At 43.0% G+C, this 25650-nt stretch overlaps 1 protein-coding gene across 2 annotated transcripts in view; it reads right to left on the bottom strand.

Annotated features, from left to right (window-relative positions):
* Window positions 1-16624: 16624 nt before the first annotated feature.
* The window catches only part of PPP2R2B (protein phosphatase 2 regulatory subunit Bbeta), a 260773-nt gene continuing 251747 nt past the window's right edge, over window positions 16625-25650 (bottom strand). For both annotated transcript variants that reach the window (XM_087429601.1, XM_004420021.3), the window contains 2 exons: window positions 20055-20146; window positions 16625-17344 (listed from right to left, as the gene is read on the bottom strand). In XM_087429601.1, the coding sequence (XP_087285727.1) occupies window positions 17065-17344; window positions 20055-20146 (372 nt within the window). In that variant the 3' untranslated portion in view covers window positions 16625-17064. The remainder of the gene's footprint in view (window positions 17345-20054; window positions 20147-25650) is intronic.

Here is a 25650-nt window from a genome sequence, read left to right as displayed (position 1 = left end):
ACGGATTGCCATGACAGAATGACCTTTCTTATTCCTGGAAGCCAAACTATGGATCAAGTGGAAACTTCTGGATGCAGGTGGATTGTGAAATTTATGAAGTGTGAATTGTTGGTAGATAAATATCAAAGGAGAGGAAACGGGTATCTGAAGACTATTTCATAGATTTTATATTTGTACTGTTTTCAATCTGTTAAAACTTGAGCACATTTTGTGCATTAGGTATTGTGCCAGGAGTGGGGACGGGGGAAAATACAAAGATGCATAACACGGAGGTTGCCCTTTATTCACGAAGACAGTTATGGTAACAGCTGACTACAGTACAATCCCAAAATGAGACCTGAGCAATTTACTGAGAGAGCCTCAAAGAAGAGAAATGATTGATTCAGTCTGAGATGAGTTCGAGAAGCCTTCATTTGTAGCATTTGAAGTAGGACTTGGAGGATTGTTCCATTGATGCTGCTGGTTGCCTTTCTAAAGGCCATTCCCTCCTTCCTTGCTGGAAGAATCTCCAAGTTTTTTGGGAATCTATCCTTTCTCATTGTGACTCACAAGTTGATCTTTTTTTTTATTTTTATTTTTTTTGTGAGGAAGATCAGCCCTGAGCTAACATCCATGCTAACCCTCCTCTTTTTGCTGAGGAAGACCAGTCCTGAGCCAACATCCATTGCCAATCCTCCTCCTTTTTTCTCCCCAAAGCCCCAGTAGATAGTTGTATGTCATAGTTGCACATCCTTCTAGTTGCTGTATGTGGGACGCGGCCTCAGCATGGCCGGAGAAGCGGTGCGTCGGTGTGCGCCAGGGATCCGAACCCGGGCCGCCAGCAGCGGAGCGTGCGCGCTCAACCGCTAAGCCACGGGGCCAGCCCTCACAAGTTGATCTTGATTGACCTAAAAAAGGGTGGCTAACTGGGCCAAATCCAATATGACACCTGTTTCGTAAATAAAGTTTACTGGAACAAATCACCCATTAGGTTGTGTATTGTCTATGGCTACTCTTGCACTGCAGAGGCAGAGTTGAGTGGTTGTGATAGAGCCCACATAGCCCACAAAACCTAAAATATACACTATGTGGCCCTTTACGGAAAAAATTTGTTGACCGCTGGTGTAAGTCATCATGGTAATTTCAATCCTCTTTTCAGTGCCTGATTTAGGAATGGGAAAGTGACAATTTTGGGCAAGGAGATGGGCTAAGGAACCTGCTGAGAGTTTCCTTATGGACCAAAAGAGGCTCTCAAGAAGGTTCCCCGTTTCTCCTGCTACATATGTTTTTGACTGTAAATGATATCTCAAACTGCTGAAACCATTTTGTGATCTTTTTTTTTAGATTTTATTTATTTATTTTTTCCCCCCAAAGCCCCAGTAGATAGTTGTGTGTCACAGCTGCACATCCTTCTAGTTGCTGTATGTGGGACGCGGCCTTAGCATGGCCGGAGAAGCAGCGCGTCGGTGCGCGCCCGGGATCCGAACCCGGGTCGCCAGCAGTGGAGCGCGCTCACTCAACCACTAAGCCACGGGGCCGGCCCCCATTTTGTGATCTTAAAGAGAATTAGCCTGAGAACAAGAGCATGTACTGAGGATGTAAAATTCATACATTGAGAAGCACTTTTGTCCTTGATGGTACCTTTGAGCTGCCAAATTAGCCATCCCTGGAGCCATCTTATCTCCAGATTTTTTGATATGTGGTGTAACAAGTTCTCAGTATTGTTTAAGCCAGTTGATTCCAGGTTTTCTTACTTGCAGCCAGGAGCAACAGGAAAATAAAGGTAGACATGATGTCAAGAATGAATTAGAATAGTGCAAAGGAGAGGTTGCTGAAGACAGGTTTCTGTCTACTTGACTGAGAACCACTAGTTTAGAGCAAGACCTCTCTGCCATTAACCAAAGTGTGGTCCCCAAGACAACAGCACCAACATCACCTGGGAACTAGTTAGAGATTCAGATTGTCAGGCCCCACTCAGACCCACCGAATCAGAACCTCTGGGGATGGGCCTAGCAGTCTGTGTTTTAATAAGCCTCCAGGTGATTCTGATGCGTGCTCAAGTTTGAGAACCACTGCTCCGGACAGTTCATGGATAGCTGTAGAATTACTAGGGAATTCTTTCCTAACAAACAGATGGTATCCCCATTTATCTGAGGAGAGGGAATGCATCAGAGTAGTTTTTCAGAGAGGTAATAATGGTATTCTCACCACGTGGATTAAGAATTTGTGAAGAATGGAATATTGCTAGCAATAAGCTAATTGAATTTTAAAGAAAAAAGAAAGTATCCAGGTTCTTGGCTTATTTGCATTCTGAATTCAAAAGCCACTCTTTCTATGAATATAGAACAAATCAAGTTAATTATGCCACTGTTTTTTTCCACTGTAGATTAAGGACATTACATTAATCAGTGACACTGTACATTTTAAAGTCTATTAATTTTATCACTGCCTGGGTTGGGGAGAAACTTGTTCTTGAGCAGTCTTTGCTGACCTCATTCATGCAAACAGCATTTATTGAACCTTCTAAGAGCAAAGGTACTCAATAAAGAACATAATAATGTAGAATGATTTCAAGTTTTTCTGCAGGCAGTTTAGAGTATGTGGGTTTGAAAACAGAATCAAGACTCATAAATGAGAAGTTAGAAATGGAGACCATCTAAAAATTTATAGCTTTTCTGGCAAATTTTTCTCGGTCACGAGCATACACTAAGAGAACATTTACAAAGCTCATTAATATTACTAAGGATCAGCCCCTGGAATTCATGACCTAAAACAGAGATAAAGAGGTTTCATTCCACATGCTGACTTTGATTGATTGATAGAGACTGCTTAGGTCCTGTTTTGGTGGGGAAACATGTCTGTCTTAATCAGCCTGGGATGCCATAACAAAATACCATACACTGGGTGGCTTAAACGACAGGAATTAATTTCTCACAGTTCCGGAGACTAGAAGTCCAAGATCAAGGTGCCAGCAGGGTTGGTGCCTGGTGAGAGCTCTTTCCTTGTTTTGCAGATGGCCGCCTTCTCACTGTGCCCTCACATGGCCTTTTCTTGGTGTGTGCAGGTTGGGGGTGGGGAGAGGGAGAGAGACAGAGAGAGAGAGAGTGAGGAAGCAAGCTCTTTGATATCTTTTCTTATAAGGAGACTAATTCCTTCATGAAGTCCCCACCCTCATGACCTCAACTAATCCTAATTACTTTCCAAAGTCTCCATCTCCAAACACCATCACACTGGGGTTAGGGCTTCAACATACGAATTGGGGGGCAGGAGACACAATTCAGTCCATAGCAACATCTGAGACCCTGTCTGGGCTTAGTGAGAGAAAATGCTGTGATTGATTGGTGATGTGTGTGATGGGTGCAGAAATGAGGGAAGTTACATCATGGGTGTTAGGTAATTGCCATCCCTACCCTGATTTCATTCATTTAGTCAAATGGAATAATTTCAGTTATAAAACAGAAAACCAGCTCAAATTGTTTTAACCAAAAAAGGGAATTTAATACCTCATGTGACTGAATAGCCTGAACTAAAGGCTTTTGGCCCATTTTGATCTTGGGTTTCTCTCTCTTGGCACTAATGACAATGATCTTGATGATAATGGTAATAACAGCTAACACACGCAGCACTTCAGTGTGCCAGGCACTGTTTTAAGCACATTTACAAATTCATTTAGTCCTCATAATGAGTCTATGAGGTAGGTGGTATTATTATCATCTCCATTTACAGATGAGGAAAGTGAGGTGTAGAGAGATTAAGTAACTTGTTTAGGACTGTGCAAGTAATAGAGTCAGGGTTTGAGTTTGTGTGATGTTTCTAGAGCCCATGCTCTAAACCAGTGGTTGGCAAACTTCAGCTTTTGGGCCAAATACTGCCCCTACACATTTTTGTAAATAAAGTTTTATTGGAACACAGCCACACTCATTTACTTATGTATTATCAATAGATGTTTTCACACTGCGATGACAGAGTTGAGTGGTTACAACAGAAAGTATACGGCCTGCAAAGCCTAAAACATTTACTATCTAGCCCTTTATAGGAAGAGTTGGGTGACCCCCTGCTCTAAACCACTCTGCCATATTGGCCTCTTCCATTCTCAGGCTTCATATGGTGGCAAGATGGGGCATCCTAATCCTTTTTTGTTCATATTCATCAAGAAAGAGCATATCCAATATCTTGATTGCTCAAAGTCCTAGAACTGAGTCTTGCTGGCCCTGATTGGCCTGATTTAGGTCATCTATGAACTGTGATCAGGGCTGGCTGGCTTGGACCAGGTCCCATGCTTCATCCCTGGAGCCAGGAGTGAGGTCAGCTTCATCCAAGGTATGTGGACAGGTGTTGAGGAAGAGTGGTCTACCCTAAGAAACATCTAGGGATTTTACTGTAAAAAAAAAAAAAAAAAAGGCAGAATTCTGGGTAGTGAAAACAAATATTGGCTGCATTAATAATGCCCTGTTTAGTGCATTTTCCTGTTTAACGAAGTAGATGGAAAGTTTGGATGGAAATATTTCGTTAATGTACCCAGATATCTGGGAAGGCGACCTCTTTACCCCCAGTTTCTTGATGGAATGCTATTTCCCACTAGAAGCTGGACACTAATTAGTGGCTAGTCTTTCTGGGAACTGTCAAGAAAAAGATCATTCAAGATGGGAGAATGAGGAAGATTTCTGAAAGGAAAGGAGAGAGTTTGAACCTAAACTCAGCTCTTAGGTGGAGCACGGGTCCTCTTTCAGCTCTAGCTGCTGCAACTTTTGTTAACTTTCCTTTATTCTGTTGTGTATTTCATGCTTCTTTGCCTTGCCCAGCAGCAAATACAGAATTAACTTGATGATTCAGTCATCGTTATAAACATACTGTCCTGTGTTGTGATTCAGTGATGTCCTCCAGGGCTCTTGACATGCAGTCAGGGCTGTTTTCCCCAACATAAAATAGCCTCATATTGTTAGGGTGTTTGATTCCCTCTCTTAGGCCTTAAAATCTTTTTAAATGTGAAATATTTAAACACAGAACACAGGAACACACACACACACACACACACAGAAAATTGCAAATGTAGAAATTAGTGAATTATTGTAAAGGGAAACCCTTTAAAATGGTAAATTGGTTTTGTGCCAGTTTCCCAGACGTCCTCTGAGTGCTGTCTCCTGATCACACCCCTTTCTTTCTCCTAATCATTGACCTTAATTTTATAGTAACCACTTCCTTGTTTTTCTTTATAGTTTTACCACCTAAGTATGTGCCTAACACTATAGTTTAGTTTTGCCTGTTTGTGAATTTTATGTCATTGTAATCATGAAGCATATGCTCTTTTGTCTGGTTTCTTTTACTCAATCTCATGTTTGTAAGATTCATCCATCTTGTTGTCCAAAGTTTTAGTTCATTCATTTTTGTTGATAGTGTTCCGTTTTGTGAGAGGAATGTATTATTTTGTTCTATTGGTGGTTATTTGTGTTATTTTTTAATTTTAGCATTTACAAATAGTGTTGCTGTGAATTTGTCTCTTGGTGTACATGTGCAAAAATTTGTTGAGTATACATAGAAATGGAATGTGTTGCTGAATTATAAAGTATGAACATCTCCAATGTTGGTAGATAGTGCCACACTCTTTTCCAAAGTGATGGATTTATACTCTCACCAGCAGCATATGAGTTCCAGTTGTGCCATATCTTTGCCAATACTTGTTAGCGTCAGTCCTTCTAATTTCATTCATTTTCTGGCTATGTGGTACTACAGTCATCTGTTGCTTAACGACAGAGATGCATTCTGAGTCATTGTGTGAACATTATAGCCATGTACTTACACAAACCTTGATGGTATAGACTACTACACACCTTGGCGATATGGTACTAAACTTATGGGATCACTGTCATATGTGCCTTCCATCGTTGAGTAAAACATCGTTATGCAGCGTGCAACTGTATTTACATTTCCCTGATTGCTAAGTAGAGCACATTTCTCATGTTCATTGACTTCTTGGATATCTTCTTTTGTGAATTGCCTTCAAGTCCTTTACCCATTTTTCTACTGGGTTTCTGTTTTTTTTTAAAAATATAGATGTATAGAAACTGTATTTTTCAATGGGTGAACTCTATTCCGTTATCACCATGATATCCTTTGCCCATGGTTCTTCTCATGCCACCGATGCTTCCTTCTCTATTGCTTTGAGTGGCCCTCTACCCCGTCTGCTCCTTAACATGTTACTCCCCAGGACCCTCTCCTCAGCTAACATAGTCTCACTCTACATCCTCCCTGTGTAATCTCCACAAAGGCCATGGCACACTGATGACTAACTCTCCATCATATCCAATGACATCTCAGTCATGGATCATTTTATTTTGATGCCTGCTGGGAATCTCTCTCCACCTGGCTGCCCCACCAACCTCCTCAAACTCATTGTGTCCCAAATTAGACTCCTCATCTTTCTCTGTTCCTCTCCCTTAACGCTTCTCCTGTTCCTTTAGTCACCATCTCTATTTGTGCCATTGATTATCATCTTAGCTATCCACCTAGGCATCTTTATTGACTTCTCTTTTTGCTCTCATCAAGTCAATCTCTAAGTTACACTGATCTTACCTCTTCAGTTTTTCCTCCATGCCCAGTGCAGACCCCGTCATCTCCTTCCTGGACCACTTCAACAGCTTCCTGAGCAGGCTCCGGGCCTACAGCCTTGTCCACTTCAGATGTGTCATTTACACAGTTGCCAGAGTAATCTTCAAAAGTATAATTCCAACTATGTCAACTCTGTCCTTAAAAATCTTCCAGCAGCACTCGTTGACTGCTGAGTGATGTCTAAGCTCTTTAAATGGCCTTCTGCAGTCTGGGCCCTGCTCTCTTATCAGCACACAAGCCAGTCCTAGCCAAGAGTCTTTCCTTTTAGCAAAATCAAACTGCCGGTAGTCCTCAGAGATAGGTGGGGCTTCTCAGCCGTGTGCTTTTGCTCATGCTCCCTTGGTTGGCTCCCATCCTCCTTTAGGATTGAATTCTGTCTCATCCCCTACAAGAGATCAGATGCTCTTACTCTGATGATGATAACCTACGCATATCTCTGCCATTGCATTTACTGTGTTACATTGAAGTTACGTGTTGGGATTGCATTTCCCATTACACTCTATTCCTCGAGGACAGGGATTGTGCCTTGTTTATCTATGAAGCTTACTCTGCGGCACATGATCAGGCGTGAATAACTGGTGATGTGATCTGTAGGAAGGTAAATAATTTCTAGCATTTAATCTTGTGGGTCGATGATATTTAATGTGTTGAATAGATGCAATGGGCCCACTGGCGCAAATCTGTGCCAACGTGGACACCAGTGAGTCTTGTGTGAGGCAGTTCTCTCAGCACCACCCAGAACTGTCCTTTGTACCATAGACAGAAATTCTGGATGCTCCTTGAGTAAGAATTAAAACTTCTTATCAAGATCTTTGACCTAGGTTTGAGTAGACCTATTGGTTTTGAGCACATGGAAAAAAGAAAAAACAACCATGAAATAAGGCTGATCTTAGAGATTCAAACGAGCTGGTTTCAGTCTTGGTCTTGGACTAACTCTGTGTGTAACCTTCGGCAGATTGCACCACTTCTCTGGTCGTGAATGTGCCTGAGTAAACTGAAATGTCTCCATAAACAATAATGTTCAATTATTGCTCATCATCGGGACAGTTATTCCACCCAAAGTGTCATTGTGACCGAGCAACATAATGAGCAGGTGAAAAAGGAAGTCGTTACAATCTTATGTGGAGTCATATAACTTTATTATCAACCAAGCTGGCAGACTTTTAATTTGTAAATGGATCCCCCATCCTGATATAAAATGCAATGAAAAAAATTTACAACCTTTGTTTCCAGGTTGTGTCCTTAAGCAGCTGGGAAGCATCCACCGTTCCTAAAGGAAGGATCACAAACTCAGAGATGAGTTTCTGAGAGAGGAGTGTCTGTTAGTGGGGTGTTGAGGCTGTGTGTGTGTGTGTGTGTGTGTGTGTGTGATGTCACGTTAAGAAGAATCCATCATGTGTTTAATGCTGGAGAACAGGGAAAAGCTGTAATCACCAGTCTTGCAGGAGCCTCCCCAATGGCCCTCTCGGGATGTCATCTGAGACCGATGGAGTTAGTTAACCATCCCTGTGCTGGTCAAAGTGAAGAGCTGCTTTGGGCCATGGGCCATTCCTGAAATGGCATTCTTTTTTGTACTTTGGAAAAAGTTAGCTTTTAAACTGAGCTGTCTTGTTTCATGATGGACACTTTATGAGTTTCTATGACATTTGTCACCTCTTCAATGAATATACCCATCTTTGGGTTTCAGCTGATTCTTTCATCAAGAAGCATCACAAATATCACTAATTAACCTTTCTGCCTATTCAAAAAGAATATGAAAAATAACAGCAATTTCCCTCATCTTGTCAGGGAGGAAATGAGGGGCTGAAAATGGTGAGCCTGGCATTGAATAAATGCACCATGGAATTAAGAGAACAACTCCGGTGTCCTAGCCGCAGCCTTCTTCCTGTTAGAGTCCCATCATAGGCTTATGAACCATGCCACAGTGGACCTAACAGCAGTGCTGGGTTGTGGCTAGTGTGTAACATGACCCACTCCGCTTTCTCCCGCTGAGAAATAGGTGGTGGTTAACATGCAATTGTTTGCTGTTTTCTTTGATAAATTTGGGCTGACTGTTTATAAGCCACTTGCACTTAGAGTTGGAAACCATTGGCCCAGATGAAATATGACTTTCAATTATGCTGCAGTCAGAGAAGCTGAAATAAGAAAGCCAAATTAGAGGGAGTCAAGTTTTTTTTATTAGTGACTTGGGCATGTAGAATAAAATCCAGCATTCACACCTCACACATTCCCCGCCAACCCCACCATCCATCCCCCTCTAATTTATTGTAGTGTCTCTCAGCCGCCCACAGAGCCTCCCCTTCTATATTGTGGACACCCGGGCAAATGAAAATGCCAATCTTCTCCCATCCCTGTCTTGCTGGATTAGGCATGTGCTCAGCTCTGAGCTATTTCTTTGGGGAACTGGCTTGCCTTCCCTTAAGAACATCCAGGGGAAGGTTTACCTCACCTCTTGTTTCCAAGGGGGAGGGTTGAAAATAATAGCTCTTGTCACTTCCCCTGGCCTTGTTATGGGGAATATTTAGTGCTGGAGCCGGGATGTGGGGGTAATATCTTGGATGTGATAATGTTGCTCCCTGCATCAGTGAACATGGTATTGATTGTAAGCTGTCAACCTTTTTGCATGCTTTGCAGGGTCCCAGAAGGCTAACTACTGCTGGGAAGGTAATGCATCAGGCAGGGACACATGTGCTCTATTAACTACTCTGCAATCTGAGCTTGGTTGCTTGCTCTTAATGCATCTTGGCTCACTGGCTCTCAATTTTTTCTTTTTAATTCCTTGACTCCACTGAGCAGTCCTGTGATGCCATATACCAAGTTCCCCTTAACTCAAACTCCCAATAGCACACTGCTCATCTTATAAGCTTCCAGAGGGCAGAGGCTGTGCATGTCTTCCTCACTCATTTATTTGTTCCTTCATTCAGCAAATATTTATTGAGCACCTACCAAGAGCCAGACACTTCTCTATGCTCTGGGGATACAAGAGTGGACTGAACAAAGCCTTGGTCCTCAAGGAAGTTAGGGTGGTCAGGAAAGGCCTCTCTGAGGAGTTGACACTTGAGCTGAGTTTACCAATGTATCCCCTGTGTCTCGACCATTCATATTTGCTAAGTAATGGAAATCATAATTCTTCAACTGAGCGGCTCGTAGCCTAGTTATTGGAGAACCCCTGATGTGGGAACCTCACTAAGGGCATGCATTATTATTTCTCATATCCTGCCTTACTGTTCCTCCACCTTATGTCCCTGTACTTCTCTTGGTCTGCATTCCAGTTTTGTACTAGTCAGTCATACCAGAATATTGTGAGTTCCTCAAGTACGCCATGTACTTTTTTGTCTTTACATATACCATCTTGATGCCTGGAACACTCTTTTCCCTTCTCTTCCCCTGGATAACTCATTCCCTGCGTATCTTTCAGGTTTTATTTTAGGAATTGCCTCCTCTGGGGAGCTTCTGGTCTGGATGAGGTGGTGGTGCTTTGTGTTCTCCTGGCACCCTGACATACCCATCATGGTGCATGCCACTTTACAGTACTAGGAGAATGGTAGCAAGAAACATGCATCGAGTCTTATTGTTGGCCAGGCATCATTTTAAGAGCTTTGTGTGTATAGTCTCATTCAGTCTTCACAGCAATTTTATGAGATAGGTGCCATTTTTATCCTTATTTTGTCAATAAGGAAATTGAGACACAGTTTAAGTAATTTGCCAAGAGTTGTTCAGGTTATAAGTGGTGGAGGTCAGATTTCAACCCAGGCAGGCACCCTGGGCTCTTAACCATGACATTCCTGCTCCATTGCCTGTGTGTTTCCCCGTATTCCTCACGACACTGTAAGCCCTATGAGGACAGGGACCGCCATGACAGCTTCTGCAGACGACCCTGGCACAGGGCTTGGCAGGTAGTACGTGATCAATCTTAAATTTTTATTGAATGAATGAGTGCATGAATATCACCCAACTGAGCGACTTTATAGAGTGCCAAAATATTACTTTTCCTTTTGCCAATGAGGCAGCCCCCTTCCCTCACTTCTCCTCCAGCCTCCCCGGGGTTCTCTTTGACCTGCACAAGAATTTACTGCTCTGGCTGGGAGGGTGTGTATCACTAGCCAACCAGAGCAAGAACCTCAGTACTTGTGGTCGCTCCCACTTCCCTGTGGGCCCTGGGTTTCCACACAAGGATGGCTTCGGGAGAAATGCTCTCTCCACTCACACTCAAAAGCAGCAGCCCAAATGATTGGGGTCGCAATTGAGAGTTTGAGATGGGTGAGCAGGGAGGGCTTCGGTGGGGGCTGTCCATTTAAGAGACCTGTGTTGACTTTTCAGGGAATTGGGGGTAGGGAATGCATTGGGAATGGACTGAGAACCTGGCAGTCACTAAACCCGTTTCTGGCCCAGCAGTGATTATTGTTTTGACGGCGTCCAAGGCAGGAATCTGCCGAGATGGTAGATCACCTTGGTTGTGCCACCAGCAGGTTAACCAATGGGGCGTGGAAGATCTAAATTGGGGGGAGGTTAAACAGTAATAAGAAGGTCAGGGTCAGGGGTTGGAGACCTCTGTGAGCCACTTGACTTCACTCTCTGCTTTGGTGACAGACCACATTTGTATTCCTGGTCAGCTGTCACGCAACAAGAGAGATGGTTTGTTTGTGAGTAGCCTCACTAGTGGAAAAAAACAAGACACGATAGCTACGCGTTACCGATCACCGTGGTGGAAGAAGTACAGGATCCAGAATAGGACAGATCTAGATAAAACTTGTGGCTGTGTCACAGTGACTGTGTCATTTAACCCTTTTGAGTCTGTTTATCAACTATAAAAATGGAATACTATATTAACCCATCAGGTGATTGTGAGGATTTAAAAAAGTGCCTCGCCCAATGCCTGCCGCATAATAAGCGCCCAAATATTGGTTTCCTTTTATTCTTTCCATCCATTTTACATTTAAGTATAGCAATCAGCTTTGGGAGCTTAATAAGTATTTGTTATTGGATTAAAGAAAGAAAGAAGTGGTAGGCCAGTTCTGGCAAATTGAAAATGTGTTTCTAATAGAGCTATAGAAATGCTGACTTCATGCTCCCATGTCATATCCATTCTTAACTCAGTCCCTCACACGTGTTGTTCTCTTTCCTGGAAATGCCATTTCATGCTTTGTCTGTTGAGTGAACTGCTTTAAAACTCTGCTTAGATGTCACTTATTCTGAAACACTTTTTTTTTCTTATCAGTCCTCAGTAGTTAACCATTTCTTTCTCAGTACTATTTCTGCATCAGTCCTGGTGGTCTAGTGGTTCGGATTCCACACTCTCACTGATGCAGCCTGGGGTTTGCTTCCTGGTCAGGGAACCACACCACCCGTCTGTCGATTGTCATACTGTGGCGGCTGCGTGTTGCTGTGATGCTGAAAGCTATGCCTGGGTCACCCATGGTGGACAGGTTTCAGCGGAGCTTCCAGACTAAGACAGACTAGGAAGAAGCACCTGGCCAACCACTTCTGAAAAAATTGGCCATGAAAACCCCATGAATAGCAGTGGAGAATTGTCTGATATAGTGCTGGAAGGTGAGAGGATGGCATTAAAAGACCAGGCAGGGTTCAGCTCTGCTCTACACAGGGTCACTAGGAGGCGGGATCAACTGGACAGCACTAACAACAAACTATTTCTGCACTTTGTACATACCTCATTGTATTGTAAATACGTACATATTGCTCCTATATGGATGTCATCCTCCTGGAGAGTGGGGACCAGTGGCTTATGCAGCTCGGTAACTCCAGCCCCTTGCCTAGGGCCTGGCTGCCTGACACATACCAGGCCTTCAATAAATGTTTAATGTTGATGAACTTATGGGTCATTGCTGCCACTTGTTTCTAATAAGTAACTTCCATCTATATATATAATGTGAGATAGGGATAGAGGATAAGAATGTTGACCAAAATGTCTGGCTCTGTTGCTTGTGAAGTGTGTAAACTTAGTCAAGTTATATAATCTCTCTCAGTTTCCTTTCTGTAAAATGGGAACAATAATAGTATCTGCATCTAGAATTTTGATGGTAAATGAATTAATACATGTGAAATTTGTAGAACAAAGCCTGGCCCATCAAAAGTGCTCAATGAACATTAGCTACTATTGTAAAGCATTGGAAACAGCATTTCAGGAGCTCTGGCTTTAGATCAGATACCTTGAGTTGGGGTCCTGATTCCATCTCTTACTGACTATGTGCCCTTGGCTAGGCTGACAAATTGCGTCTACACTATTTCCTCATTCTCAACATGGGAATAATAATGGCATCGATCTCATGGAGTTAAGGGAAGCAGACAATGAGATGAATCATGGAAATCCCTAGTATGTCCTCAGCGGGTGTTGTTGATGTTATTATTTTTATGGTGCTTTAAACTTAGCAAAGCAGTTAGACGTAAATGAATTTCTTGTGCCCCACAATAATTCTGTGAGCTAGGCCAGATGGCTTTCTGACCATTTTAGAGGCAATGAGACTGAGGCCTTGAGTGGCTTGTCTAAGTTCCTTAGTTCCTTAGCAGCGGAGCCAGGAGCAGGATCTGTGTTTCCTATCTCCTAGTTGCGTGTTCTTTTCATTGATCAGGCAAGTCGCTCCCATGGAAAGCAGTTCCTGAGACTTGACTTAGAAGTACAGTGGGTTAAGGCGTGACAGATGCACAGTGAATCAGGCTGCAGTGTGAATGTTTCCCAGTGGTGAATGGATAATTGCTGTGTCTTTGGGGGTGTTATTTAAAACACGCCAGCCTTGCCTACACATGTCCATAATGGAAGAGGGCAAATTAGGAAGGGTTCCTAGGCTGTGGACTATAGTGTCACCCCAAAGTCTTGTTACTAGGCCTACTGGGGCTTTCTTGAGCCCTATAGCAGTCAGCAGAGGGGTTAAAAAAAGAACGGGGGTGGAGGGAAGGGGAGATAAGAGGAAAGCTTTAGGCAGTTGCTTTGCAGGTTTGAAGGAAGAGAGATGATGGTCTTCCACGTTGTCAGCTATTGAATGTTTGAGGATCTAACTTTATTATAATTGGCCCTGGAGTGTTCAAAAGAAACACATTGGAGACAGTTGACTTATTTCATCGGGTCACTGAGCTAAAAGAATCTGAGCTTCATCTTTGTTCCACCTGACAATTGTTCTGCCTTACACATGCTGGTTGCCTAATGCATGCTGATACAGTTGAGTTAATTACAAGACCAATGAGAGGTTTAAATATGAATTTTTTTTTTCCCAATAGAAAAGACTTTAAGGAGTTAAAAAGCAAGTGGGTTCCTACTGCTCATTCACCTCTGTATGTCCCACTATTTCAGGATGGCTTGTGTCTTCCTTCTTTTTTCTTCCAACTCATCCTCCTCCTCCAGACAAAAAAGCATGGATGTCTGCCAAAGTTCAGCTTTCAGATTGCTTGTTTTTAAATGCCAGGAACTGACTGAGGCATCAGGATGATTTTCATAAAAGCTCAGGAAGCTGTGGCTCCCATGTTCCCTAAGTCAACTGACATCCTCCAGTGTAACCTGCTGGCTTGTACCAAGCAGCAGGCCTCACAGTATGAAGTAACGCAGGGCTCTTAGAACCCAACAAACTGTTGAAAAGGTGGCAAGTTAGCTTTCAAGCAGCTTTGAGTGTCAGCTGGAAAAGAGACTGACCTCTATGTGCCACCAATCAAGGAAATCACCAGCACCGGGAGGAAGGAGATCGCAACTGTAAAATACCTGGTTCAGTCCCTGGCACAGAGCAGGTCATTGCTGCAACATGATGGTGGTTATTGCTGCCTGAGGCCTGATCTCTAGGGCCTTTCCCTCTTCTTCCTGTCTAGGAGTCTTGGATGGTTGCTCTGATGCACGCTTTGTTAGGGATGAAGAAGTGGATGGTTGCCTTCTGCTCTGAGCTCTGAGGTCTTTGGCAAATTCCTCCCTTTCTCTGGGTCTCAGACTATATCTACGTGCTGAGGTTGCTGGACTAGTGTAGGGGCTTTTATGTGGAACCCACAGACAGACTACAGGGGGCCTGCGAACCTCTTAAAACTATGACCAAAATTGCTCATGTATGTGTTCTGGGGAGCACTCTTGACTCCAATTTGTGAAGAATCATTGTCCATCGAGACCCTCTGCTGCCTCCAAAGGCTTAAATGTTCTTTGATATCTGTTACTCAGTGTCCCAAAGTTTGATAAGCATGCTTCTGGTGGTTCACAAAATGGTTGTAGGTGGTGGACGGGTACATGTTGGTTATGTTAATGGTTATGTGATTATTTTAATGTTAGAAAAAAATAACATTAAAACTGACATTTCATGAATATTCTTTGGAGGAGGCTAAGTCTTACTTTTAAAAAAAGTGACTTAAATAAATGTTAAATGAGTAATAGTGCAGAGGTGGGTTGATGCTTAAGTTTGAGAAATAGTGATCCATCCAACCCGCTCCTGGTACAGACAGAGGAGCAGAGTCTCAGAGAAGCAGAGGAAAGGCCATAAGGAAGTTGATAGTAAACTTGGGACAGTAACCCACTGTCTTTCTATCTATCCTGGTGTTACAATTCTCTAGGAGTTGGAGACATTTCTGAACTTGCTCAGGTCTCCTCCAAGAACACTGCCCCAGTGGGGCTAGGAATCCTGCCCCGAGAGCTTCTACCCGGGCCACTTTAGGGGCAATGCCTGAAGGAGGCTTTCATTGCAGGGATGATGAGAAACACTGGGGAGAAAGTCACGTCTTTGCATGCTCCCTCAATTTAAAGATGTACTTTTTCATATTTTAATATTTCTGAAATTGGGCTGCATCTTACAAAATTGTGCTCCCTTAAGTAGATGGTTATTTCCTTGTCAGAAACCTGTTATTAAATGGATAGTATCTTTGAATTGAAATATGGTTCTTTCACTACTTTTTTTCTTTTCCAAAACAAATTACACTTGAAAGTTGGGACTTCTAATAAATATACAAACTGAAAGAAAATTTCTCTTTAAAAGAAAAACTCTCAAGCCATTTCCCATGCACTAAGTGGAAGTCAGGGGAAATGAGTCACTGTGACAGGTATAGAGACACTGAGCCCAGACCCTGCTTTCTGGGTACCTCCCACCTCCTCTCTAAGCCTCCTGTTCTAATTTATAAGTCCTTTGAATTCACTGAGTCTCTTTCCCAGAGGTGTGCCACATAGAACCTTCTGGAAGTTATAAGGACTTTCTGGAAGTTATAAGAACCTTCTGGAAGTTATAAGCCTGAATCCTCAACTGGAGGGGAAGGATGAACCAGCCTCCACAGGTTCAAGCAGACTTCACTCCAATGTCAGATCTTGATTCCCCCATATTCCATTTTTGTAGGAATTTTGGTCTGTTTTTCCAGATGGTGAGCTTGGGGTGGGTTAGAAGCCCTTGATGAGGCTTTACAAATCTGCATTTTTGTCAGCCATTTTTGTTCTAGCTACAATGGAGATTGATGGATTGTAACTTTTGGTTACCAAAACCAGGAGTGGGGGGGGGGGGGGCTGCGTAGGAGACACACCCAAAAAGAACAGAACAGCCTTTCTCAGGGAGACAGGGTGGTGCCACTGCCTCCAACTTACTGCCTCATTTAGAATGCCAGATAATAAACAACCAGGACTTGGCCTGTAGAAGTCAATGCAATAAATAAGCTGGAAAAGGTTGAAGAGAAAAAGCCAACGAATGTGTAAGGAGAGGATTTTACAGAGCCATTTAAAATTACAAAAAGCAGGCGTAACAAAGCGGGCGATGGAATTTGGCCCCACACGGCCTTGCCAGCTCACTCTGAGAAGCACTGTGTAGAAAGCGTTCCCTTTCTGTCTCCTGAAGCATTCACGGTGTTTCCTAGCCAAATTCTCAGGCTGTTTCTATGGTGCTGACAAAAAAGGAGTACAGCAGGGTTGACGTGTCCCTTCCCTTCCCATTCTGCGTCCTCTCTGCAGCCTCGTGAAATAAATCTCTGGCTCAAATGAAATCGTTAAAAAGAAAATGGAAAATGGGAAGAAAAAAGCATTGTGGGGGCAGGAGATGCTGAATAGTTCTGATTTTTCACAAAACAAGGAGAACTTCTCCAAGAGTAGAGTAAACGGTGTTTATTTTTTGTTTTTTTTTCAATCAAATGGACTTGCTTAATTAAAAAAAAAACTTATCTCTTTTCTCTTTAAATACTACAGACAACCTCATTTTATCTCAGCAGACACCTAGAAACAAAACACTGGACCCACCAGAGAAAACTGGGCAATAAAAGCATCAGAAATTCAAGTCAACTATGGAAGAATTACTGTTAGCTGGCAGCTCAATTCTAAACAGAAGTGTCCCAGAACCTATTGGGTTGGGTTTGACAAAAGTTTCTTAGAACGGGGGATATGGGAAAGTTGGACTTCTTTTAATTCTATTCCAATTGTTTTCTGCATAGGGAAATTAAAGTCAATGCATCAAATGAAGACCCAAAGAAACATTTAAAAACGTGTTTGACTAGTATTCAGTATGTGAGATTATTAAGTAATAACTTGTCCTCCTAGTTAACCTTGTCCTGGAATATATATAGGTTATTTGTAGCCGCCACTGCTATAATATTTTCTGAAGGATGCCAAGCTGTATGCAAGATCTTTTTGCTAAAGTCCAGACTGTCGACACTGATCTCGTCTTTTCTCCGCTTGCCCCCCACGCACACTTTTCGCGGTTTTAGTATAGCCCGGGGTTTGCTGTTTTCCCTCGAGGCCTCAAGTGTAACATCACGCTTGGTGTTTCGGTCAAACATCCTGAAGAAGTTGTTGTAGGAGCCCGTCATGATGACACTGCAAGGCAGAGAGGAAAGAGGGAGTGACTGAGTGCTGTAGAGAAAGGTAGTAACACATCCCTGTTGTGTCTTTCTAGAGCAAACGACACCACACTGCAGCCAGCTTATGGCACCAAACGTTTTATTAAAAACAAACAAACAAACAAACAAACAACTAAAAACCTGACAGGCTTTATAGTGTGACTGTTGAGTTCCTTTGGAGTCACTAAGAGTTACAAGCTCTTTGGTTGGGTTTGGAAACGAAGGACCATATAAGCCTCCTTGTTACTTCCTTCTGTTTGATAGATTCCTTTTGGTTCTTTGGCTTAGTAATGAGTCCAGTGGTTTCAATGATCCCAGCTCTACCTACCTCACATCAGGATTGTGAGGCTGGAGTGAGGTTATGACAGGAGACACTTTTTGAAAACAACAAATCACTGTGTGCATTTAAAACCCGGCTGCCTGACCTCTGAGGCTTTCCTGCATCAGCATGGTGGCAGAAATGCTGGGAGGACAGCACACTGACCCAGGCACGTCCTCCCCCTTCTAAGAACTAGCTCCAAACTCAGCCTTTTCAGAACACTCATCTGAAAAATGGAGGTCATCATGGTCTCACTCAGGAAGAGAGGAAACAAATTCGAATTTTAGAAGGATTTGGGATGGGGAAATAAGATTTGGTAGTGGACTGATGGATGGTGTCTACATTTTTACAAGAGTTATCCATTCTCAGGCGTATCTACAATTGATCAGGAGAGCAGTGAATGCCAAAAGCCTTCCAGAAGCAAGGCACTGATTGTTTAATGATGACAGTTTGGTCAGGTGACAGGCTGAGGGGGAGATAATGCTCTTTATGTGGCTGCCCCCTGGAGAGGCTGGCTTGGCTTTGATTCTGGGTGCAGCTCTGGCTGGCAGGTTAGGCTGGGAGAGCACAGCGTCTCATCCGTTTTCGCGTGACTTGGGTGTGTAGAGAGGTGAAGGAAACTGACAAGATGGAGCTACAGCCAGAGGCATAAGATTTTGGGTACTCTGTCAGCCGTGCCAGGCAAATTAATCAAGGGTTAGATTTTGTTATTCTGGCCTAGGAAACTGATGCTGTGAAATGTGTTTGTCTCTCTAGTAGAGTGAGCTGTTATTACCTTGTCAGGCAGGGTGCTGAGTGCTCTACCCCCGCGATCTCATTTCGACTTCTGTTATCCCCATATAAGGGATTTATACATGAGGAGCAGTGAGTAACTTGCAGTCACACTGCTAGTAAGTGGCAAAGCTGGGCCTCCAACCCACATCTGCCTGACTCCAGGGCATAAGCATTCAGCCACTTGGCCTCGCTGCTTCCCACGCTCTGACATTTGCTTTCCCCACCATGACTCAACTTGTTTTCAAACAAGTAAGGGAAAGTCTTTTTTTGGAAAAAACGAAATCTCAACCTTATCTGCACCAAAAATAAAATTTTCCAATTGTCATGTTATGGAAAGAATGTTGATCTTAGGATTCAAATTCAAAACTTCTTACTCTTGTCTCTACTGCTTACTAGTTCTTGAGCGTGGGCAGGTTACTTCATCTTGCTGAGCCTCCATTTCCTCAGCTGTAAAATGAGGCTGAGGAAATCAACCTTGTCAAATTATGGTGAGGATTAAATAACATGATGTGTGTGAAGGTGCCTGGTACACAGTAGGTGCTTAATAAATGAAGTTTTTCAATCTAGGCTAAGCTAGAGGGGAAATTGGAGCAATAACAAGTACATAAATAATAACATCTATTAAGTAATAATAATAAATAATGAATAAATTACATATGTATTTAAATAAAAATAGATAATAAAATAATAGGGCTGGGGCTGGCTTCTCTCCCCCTTGGGAGCTTTTGTTCATATATCACAGTTGCTTTGCTCTTTCTTCCCTCTGCCCTATACCAACTGGATGGCATGACTTGGGTGCTCTGCCATGTGGAGATTCCTTCCAGGCCCCTAAGTGGAGGGCTCATTTAGGTTCTTTGGTGGAGAAAGCCAAACAAGGGTCAGAGAGAGCCAGCTTGTGCTCACTGGAAGCTGGAATCTGAGTGCTTTGTCATGAAAGGATTTCTCTGCTCCCAAGCACTATTGTTGGTGCTGTCTTCATCAAGGAACAGCCCCTGGTAGCCTGCACTTAGCTCTCCTGGAAGTCAGAGCATCATCTGTATATGTCAAACTAAAAATGAACGATTGGGAGGTAATGTGAAGTATTGTTGAAATCAAAGGCCTTAAAACAGTAATAAATCACTTTGAGGGAATGAGATAAATGAGGCCAAGGAGAATTCAGCTAATGAACCACCAGAGCCTTCGGCCAGGTCTACACCAGCTTCAAGGGATAATTTTAGATTTAGAAAGCCCACTTTGCAGTCATCTGAACTATTCATGCTGGAATTTGCTGGTGGATTATTAGTGATTTTTATTTTAGGCATGTTGACCTAGCTCTGGGGGTGTCTTGTATGTAGAAGATAGGATTTTCTCGTTGATATTAAATGGTCACCTATACCAGGTCTGAAAGAGGATTCAAGGGTCTCACTACATCCTTTGCTTCTTTCCAGGCCTGACCTCAAGGGGAATCCAGTGACCCACACAATGCCTCCCTGCCAGGCCTTAGGGCCTGATTTTGACCTCTGTTTGCCTGCACCTCCTTCGGATAAACGTCCAGGGCCTCTGCAAGGAGAGAGCCCGCCTTCAGAAGGTTCCCCAGCCACAGATCCTTTCTTACCTGTCTGACCCATTCCACACACACTCAAATTTATCAAAAATGCAGTCATTTTCATAGAGGGAGCACAACTTGCTGCGGAGGTAGTCATGAACCTGGGGGAAAACACATCAAGAGGGTCAGTTATTATTTGTAAAAATGATTATTTCTGTGAATACCTCCTCTTTTGATGTGAGCTGTTAATTCTTTCAGTGTGAATGTGCCTTGAATCAGATGGCCCCGGGTCTAAATTCAGCCTTGGGCCTTCCCAGCCATGGGACACTAGGACGGGTTGGTGAGCTGCGTATGTGGCTAGTGTGGATTAATCAAGCTGGCATAGGGCAGGGCTCACTAAGTGGTAGATTCCCATTTTCTAAGCTGATTTGCTAATAGGCATTAGAGGACACCATTCATTCAGTCTTTTATTCAACAAATATTTATTGAACGCCTGCCATGTACTCGGGATCGAGCAGTGAGCAGAAGAGCCTTGGTATGCTTTCATCCCAGGGTGGGGCAGATGACCAGTTCCCATGGACACTTTATGCTGAGTAAGGTGAAGGGACACCCCAGAGAGGGTCACTGAGCCTGCTGTGCTGTGATAATGTAGGAGTACAAGGACAAAGGCAGCGTGATACACGATGGCCGGGACCAGGGCAAGGGCGGTGGCGGGAAGTGATCAGATTTTCAACATGTTTGGAGGGAGAACTGATATGATTTGTTGGATGGATCAACGGCGAAGTGTGAAGAGAAAAACAGGAGTCCAAGATGGCTCCTGGATCTTTCCCTTGAGCCAGTGGAAGGATGGAGTTGCGATGTTCATTTTTGGGTACCATAATTTGGGTACGATAACAAAGCGGAACTGTCGAGTAGGCTCTGATGTGAAAGGTGCAGTCCTGGAGCATGTGGCAATTCTCTCCTGACTGTTTCTAGTTTTCGGTGACATAAGAAGCCAGGTTATCAGCTGAGAGTGAGGAAGGGGAGGGGAATGGTTGGGAAACAGTGCAGGATTGCTGGAAGGCACCGAGGGCCTTTGAAGTTATTGGATGTGAATTTTAAATGAGACTGGTCAGCATGGTTGAGTATTTTTCTCCAGCTACACTTAGCAGTTGAGGTGTAGATGCCAAAAAGGCAGATGAATAAGGCTCAGAGGGTAGTGACCTGAGTTCAATTTTTCTCTGAGGGTAATCCTTCCTGAACCCACCAGTAGGGAGTGGTAATGATAACAGGCACACACAATACGCTAGCTTGTTGTCATTGGCCAGATGCTTTATCCATAAAACCTCATTTCATCTGCAAAATCGTCTTATGATGTGGGTACTGTCATTCTCTTCACTTTATTTGGAGCATGAAGTACAGGGTATGACATCATTTGTCCAAGGTCACACAGGAAAGAAAATGACAGGATGGGAACCGGACCCCGGTATTTGGGTTCTGGAGGGCACACCCTTGACTCCTCTAGCACTCTGCCTCCCACTTGCTCTGCCACATTAGCCTCACCTTACGTGGGGTCTCAGTCCTACACAGGAGCTGTGATAATGAACTGAAGCAAGGCCAAGAGGGAGACAGAATTGTGTGAAGGCAGAGAGATGTTATGAAAAGCATTGTTTTAACTTTGTTTAAATTAAGAGTCACGGTTCAGTCTCCCTTTTCCTGCAGCCTGGACTCCTTCTCCTCCCGTGACCCCAGAGTCCTGCTGGATGCTGAGCTCAGAGGCTTGGCTGTGTGCTTAGTACCTGGCAAAGGAATGAGGTCACATTCATCCCATGCTCCATTGGATGTTTTGGGTATTTAAAAGCTCACTGAGTTGTTTGGACAGTGTAAGTATTTCTAACTCTGCAAATTAATTTCTTCCACCTTTACTCTCTTGTTCCCAAACAGCTCTAGGCCTTGTCAGGGTATGTGCTGCAGGACTTTCGGTGTTGTTAGATGGGGAAGGCTTGTGTCCTGCACTTGGTATCTCTGTTATAAATTAACTCATTGTCCTTCTCTTCCTCTCCTGCCACCTTTTGGGCATATGAGAAGGGGCTCAAGTCTGATCTAGAAGACCATTTCTGTTTGTTAAAAATCTGAGCAAAGAAACAGAAGAGAATCTGACGGCAAAAAGAGGGCTGATTCTTGCTTTTGACCAGGGCTTGGCAAACTTTTTCTATAAAGGGCCAGAGAGTAAATAGTTATGCTTTGTGGGCCATATGGCCTCCTTTGCAACCACTTAACTCTGCCATTGTAATGCAAAAGTAGCCATAGGTAATATGTAAACAAACGTGTGGAGGTTGTACTCCAATAAAACTTTATTTACAAAAATGGGTGGCAGACAGGATTGGCCTCTGGGTTGTAGTTTTGCTTACCCCTGGTTTTTTTTTCTACCTTTTCTTGACTTAACCACTGACTTGCTTCTGGGCTCTATGTAATAACAGGAGAAGAGGGCTTGGGCTTCTGAAGGGCAAAGATGCCAAGCTAGGAATTAATCCAGTAGGCAATGGAAGCCAAATTTGTTATTCCAGTACTCCAGCTCTCCTACTTTTTGGAGGAAAAGATGAGTGAAATAGATCCTTATTTTCAGCCTTATCTCGCCCTACTCCTTCCTCTTATCTGGTATGGAGCATTTTTTTTTTTTTTTTGGCTTGAGGAAGGTTAGCCCTGAGCTAACATCTGTGCCAATCTTCCTCTACTTTTTATATGTGGGTTGCCACCACAGTGTGGCTGATGTGTGGTGTATGTCTGTACCCGGGATCCAAACCCACGAACCCAGGCTGCTGAAGTGAAACGTACCAAACTTAACCACTACGCCACAGGGCTGGCCTGGTATGGAGCATTTTTAACACAAGGCACAGATGTGAGTGTTCTGAGAAGGGAGAAACAAGTTTTGAAAACACTTGGTTAAACAGGTTTCTATGATGCAGGACTTCTCAGAGTCCAACAATGGTCAAGGAATTGTAAAATTGTAAGAGAAGGATATGATATTATTTTATTTCACTATAAATAAAAAGTTTTTATGTTCACCTTTTTTTTTTGGTAGGAGGAGTACCAAATATCATCTTGAAAATAATTAGGATTTTGACAGGTGGAGAGGGAACAGGGCAGCGATGTGTCTTTGAAGGGCTGCTCAGTCTGTCTTCTTCTTTATGAACTTTCCTGACCCCTAACCATTCACTTGCGGCGTTTTGTCTTATAGAAACACCACAGGTGAGTAATAAATATAAAAACGTGCTCTGGAAGTGTGGGCCAATTAGCAGGAACGACATCACCAAGAACTCTACAAACAATTCTTTAAAGACAAAAGTCAGGAGAGATTCAAGGGAAAATTGGGTCTGAACCATTATTTTCTCTTCCCCGTTCTGGGGAGTTCTGGGAAGGTCCTGCCTGCCTCCAATTGAGGGCATCTGAAGGAAAAGAACATCTACTATGAAGGGATGTTGTCTTTATGTTCTGTTGTTAAAAAAAAAAAAAAATCTTAGGCAAACGAGATGGATCTTTTTCCATCAGAGGAGAGAATAAGGTAAGATTCATACATGAGAAACTCGAAAGAGCTGACCAAGAGAAAACTTAAAACTCATCCTATTTGATGCTTCTTTCTTAATGTTCCAGATTTCTTTTCTGTATTCCTATTATCTTGTGTATGGCCTTCTTGACACCAAACTGAGCCTCCCAACACAGTGGTTCTCAAATTATGAACTTGTGGAAGCCTGGTGTTGTGTAGTTAATGGACTGCTCGTGAGGCCTAGCAAACGTAAACTCTATTACATTTTAGGGGTTGACAGATTTTTCCTGTAAAGAGTCAGATAGCAAAAATTTTAGGCTTTTGGGCCATATGGTCTCTGTCACATGGCCATGAAAGCAGCTATGGATAATATGTAAATGATCAGGTGTGCCTGTGTTTCAATTAAACTTCTTTCACCAAAACAGATGGCTGGAGTTTGCCAACCCCTGTTCTACAGGAAAACTTGAAAATAGGTGATCATACTTAAATCTACAGCTTGTTATTCATGGAAACATGCTTGAGATCGGTTGATGCATGTATGAAAATACACAGCAGGAGCATGACCCGTTTCTGTGCCCAGGGAAGGCATTAGTAATGGATTATGGCATTCTCTCCCATTGGACCAGCCTCAATCTTTTTCAACAGTGTCCTAGACACTCAATCAGAGTTTATTTACCATTTTTGATATAGTATATAAATTTAACTAAATTGCTTTGAAATATGCCATGTAAAATTAAAATAAGTTAAAATAAAATTTTGTGAAATTTCATTTCAATACATGTGCTATGATATCTATTTTTGTGTTGTACAAAGATGATTTCCAAGTGTACCACTAGCTGAACATGAATGTGGTTTGAGAACCATGATCTTAAAATGCTGATTATTCCATGTCACAGCTAGTTAGCCGTGTTCTAAAACTTGCTTTGTTCTAAAAGCCTTCCCCTAAAATGAAAGTACTAAGCCCTCTCGCCACTGTGTAGCCTAAATCCACTTTTCTCTAATCAAGCCTCTCCAGCAGGCTACCCCGTTGTCAATACCACCCTCAGGCTCTGGTTCCCGTTACCTTCTCTCTTGTACTAAGGGTCATAACACCAGACGGTTTGTCTGTGCAGCTGGAAGAGAACCCTAGTGGTGGTTCTAACCCTGGGCTGAAGATGAAGGGCTGGGAATGACAGCTTGGGGGCAGGTGATATGGAGCTGTTCCCTGAAGTCTGAGCAGGATTTGGTTAATAAGACTCCATAAATACAGGCGATGCTATTTGAAGCACAGTGGTAACCAAACTAGATCAACTACATCTGAGGTCTTGAATTCTGGTCCCCAAACCTTTTCATAGCACCCTCTGGAACTCATAGTCAGTCATCAAAGTCCTCTTCAACCTCCTCTCTGAACCTTTCCTTCTTCTTCCTCTGAATGAAATATGGCTGAAGATTCCTCCCCTGAAGATACTGCTTCTCCTGAGGCCACTCAAGTGGTGGCTGGATTTTTGCTCTCATGTGCTAAGGCAGGGTGGGCTCCTTGTTTCTGTCTAAAGTCCTCAGCTCCTTTGAAGTCATGCCATCAAACTCAACTTCCTTCTTACACATCCTTCTTACAGCCATCAGTGGTTCTGAGGCACCTTGCCTCATTCCTTGAAGCAATTCTAGCACCTCAATCTCTCTTGTTACTTAGCCTCATCATTTTCAATGACTTTTGTCCTTTGCTTCCTTGGTCATATTATGAGTCTTGTCATTCCTATACCTGTTTAACAAGTATTGCTCTATTGCTACCTCCTATCTTTTTAATTCACTCCCTCTAGAATCTTGGTTCTATCAATTCTTCAAATCCATTTTTCTGATTGCTTTCCTCTGCCCATTATTTCCCTCTTTTAGATTCAGTGCTCCATCATTACAATCACTCCCTTAGTATACACCTTTAACAAACTTGCCTTTCTCTCTCCTTCCATTGTACTCACTTGGCAAAACCCCATCACTGGTTAAATCTAACTTTCTGCCCTACCTTACCTGCACACACAGATTAGTCACACTTTAAATCAATAATATAAACCTCAAGCGGATCCCTGAGCAACTCTACAATATTTCCCTAGTCAATTCGCTCACTTAGATGAGTACTTTACACTTTCTTCTCACTCAGCTCATGACCTT

This window comes from Ceratotherium simum, chromosome 4, assembly GCF_057802395.1.
Source record: "Ceratotherium simum simum isolate JZ-2026a chromosome 4, ASM5780239v1, whole genome shotgun sequence".
Classification (NCBI taxonomy): Eukaryota; Metazoa; Chordata; class Mammalia; order Perissodactyla; family Rhinocerotidae; genus Ceratotherium; species Ceratotherium simum.
This window is presented reverse-complemented; position numbering and strand designations above follow the sequence as displayed.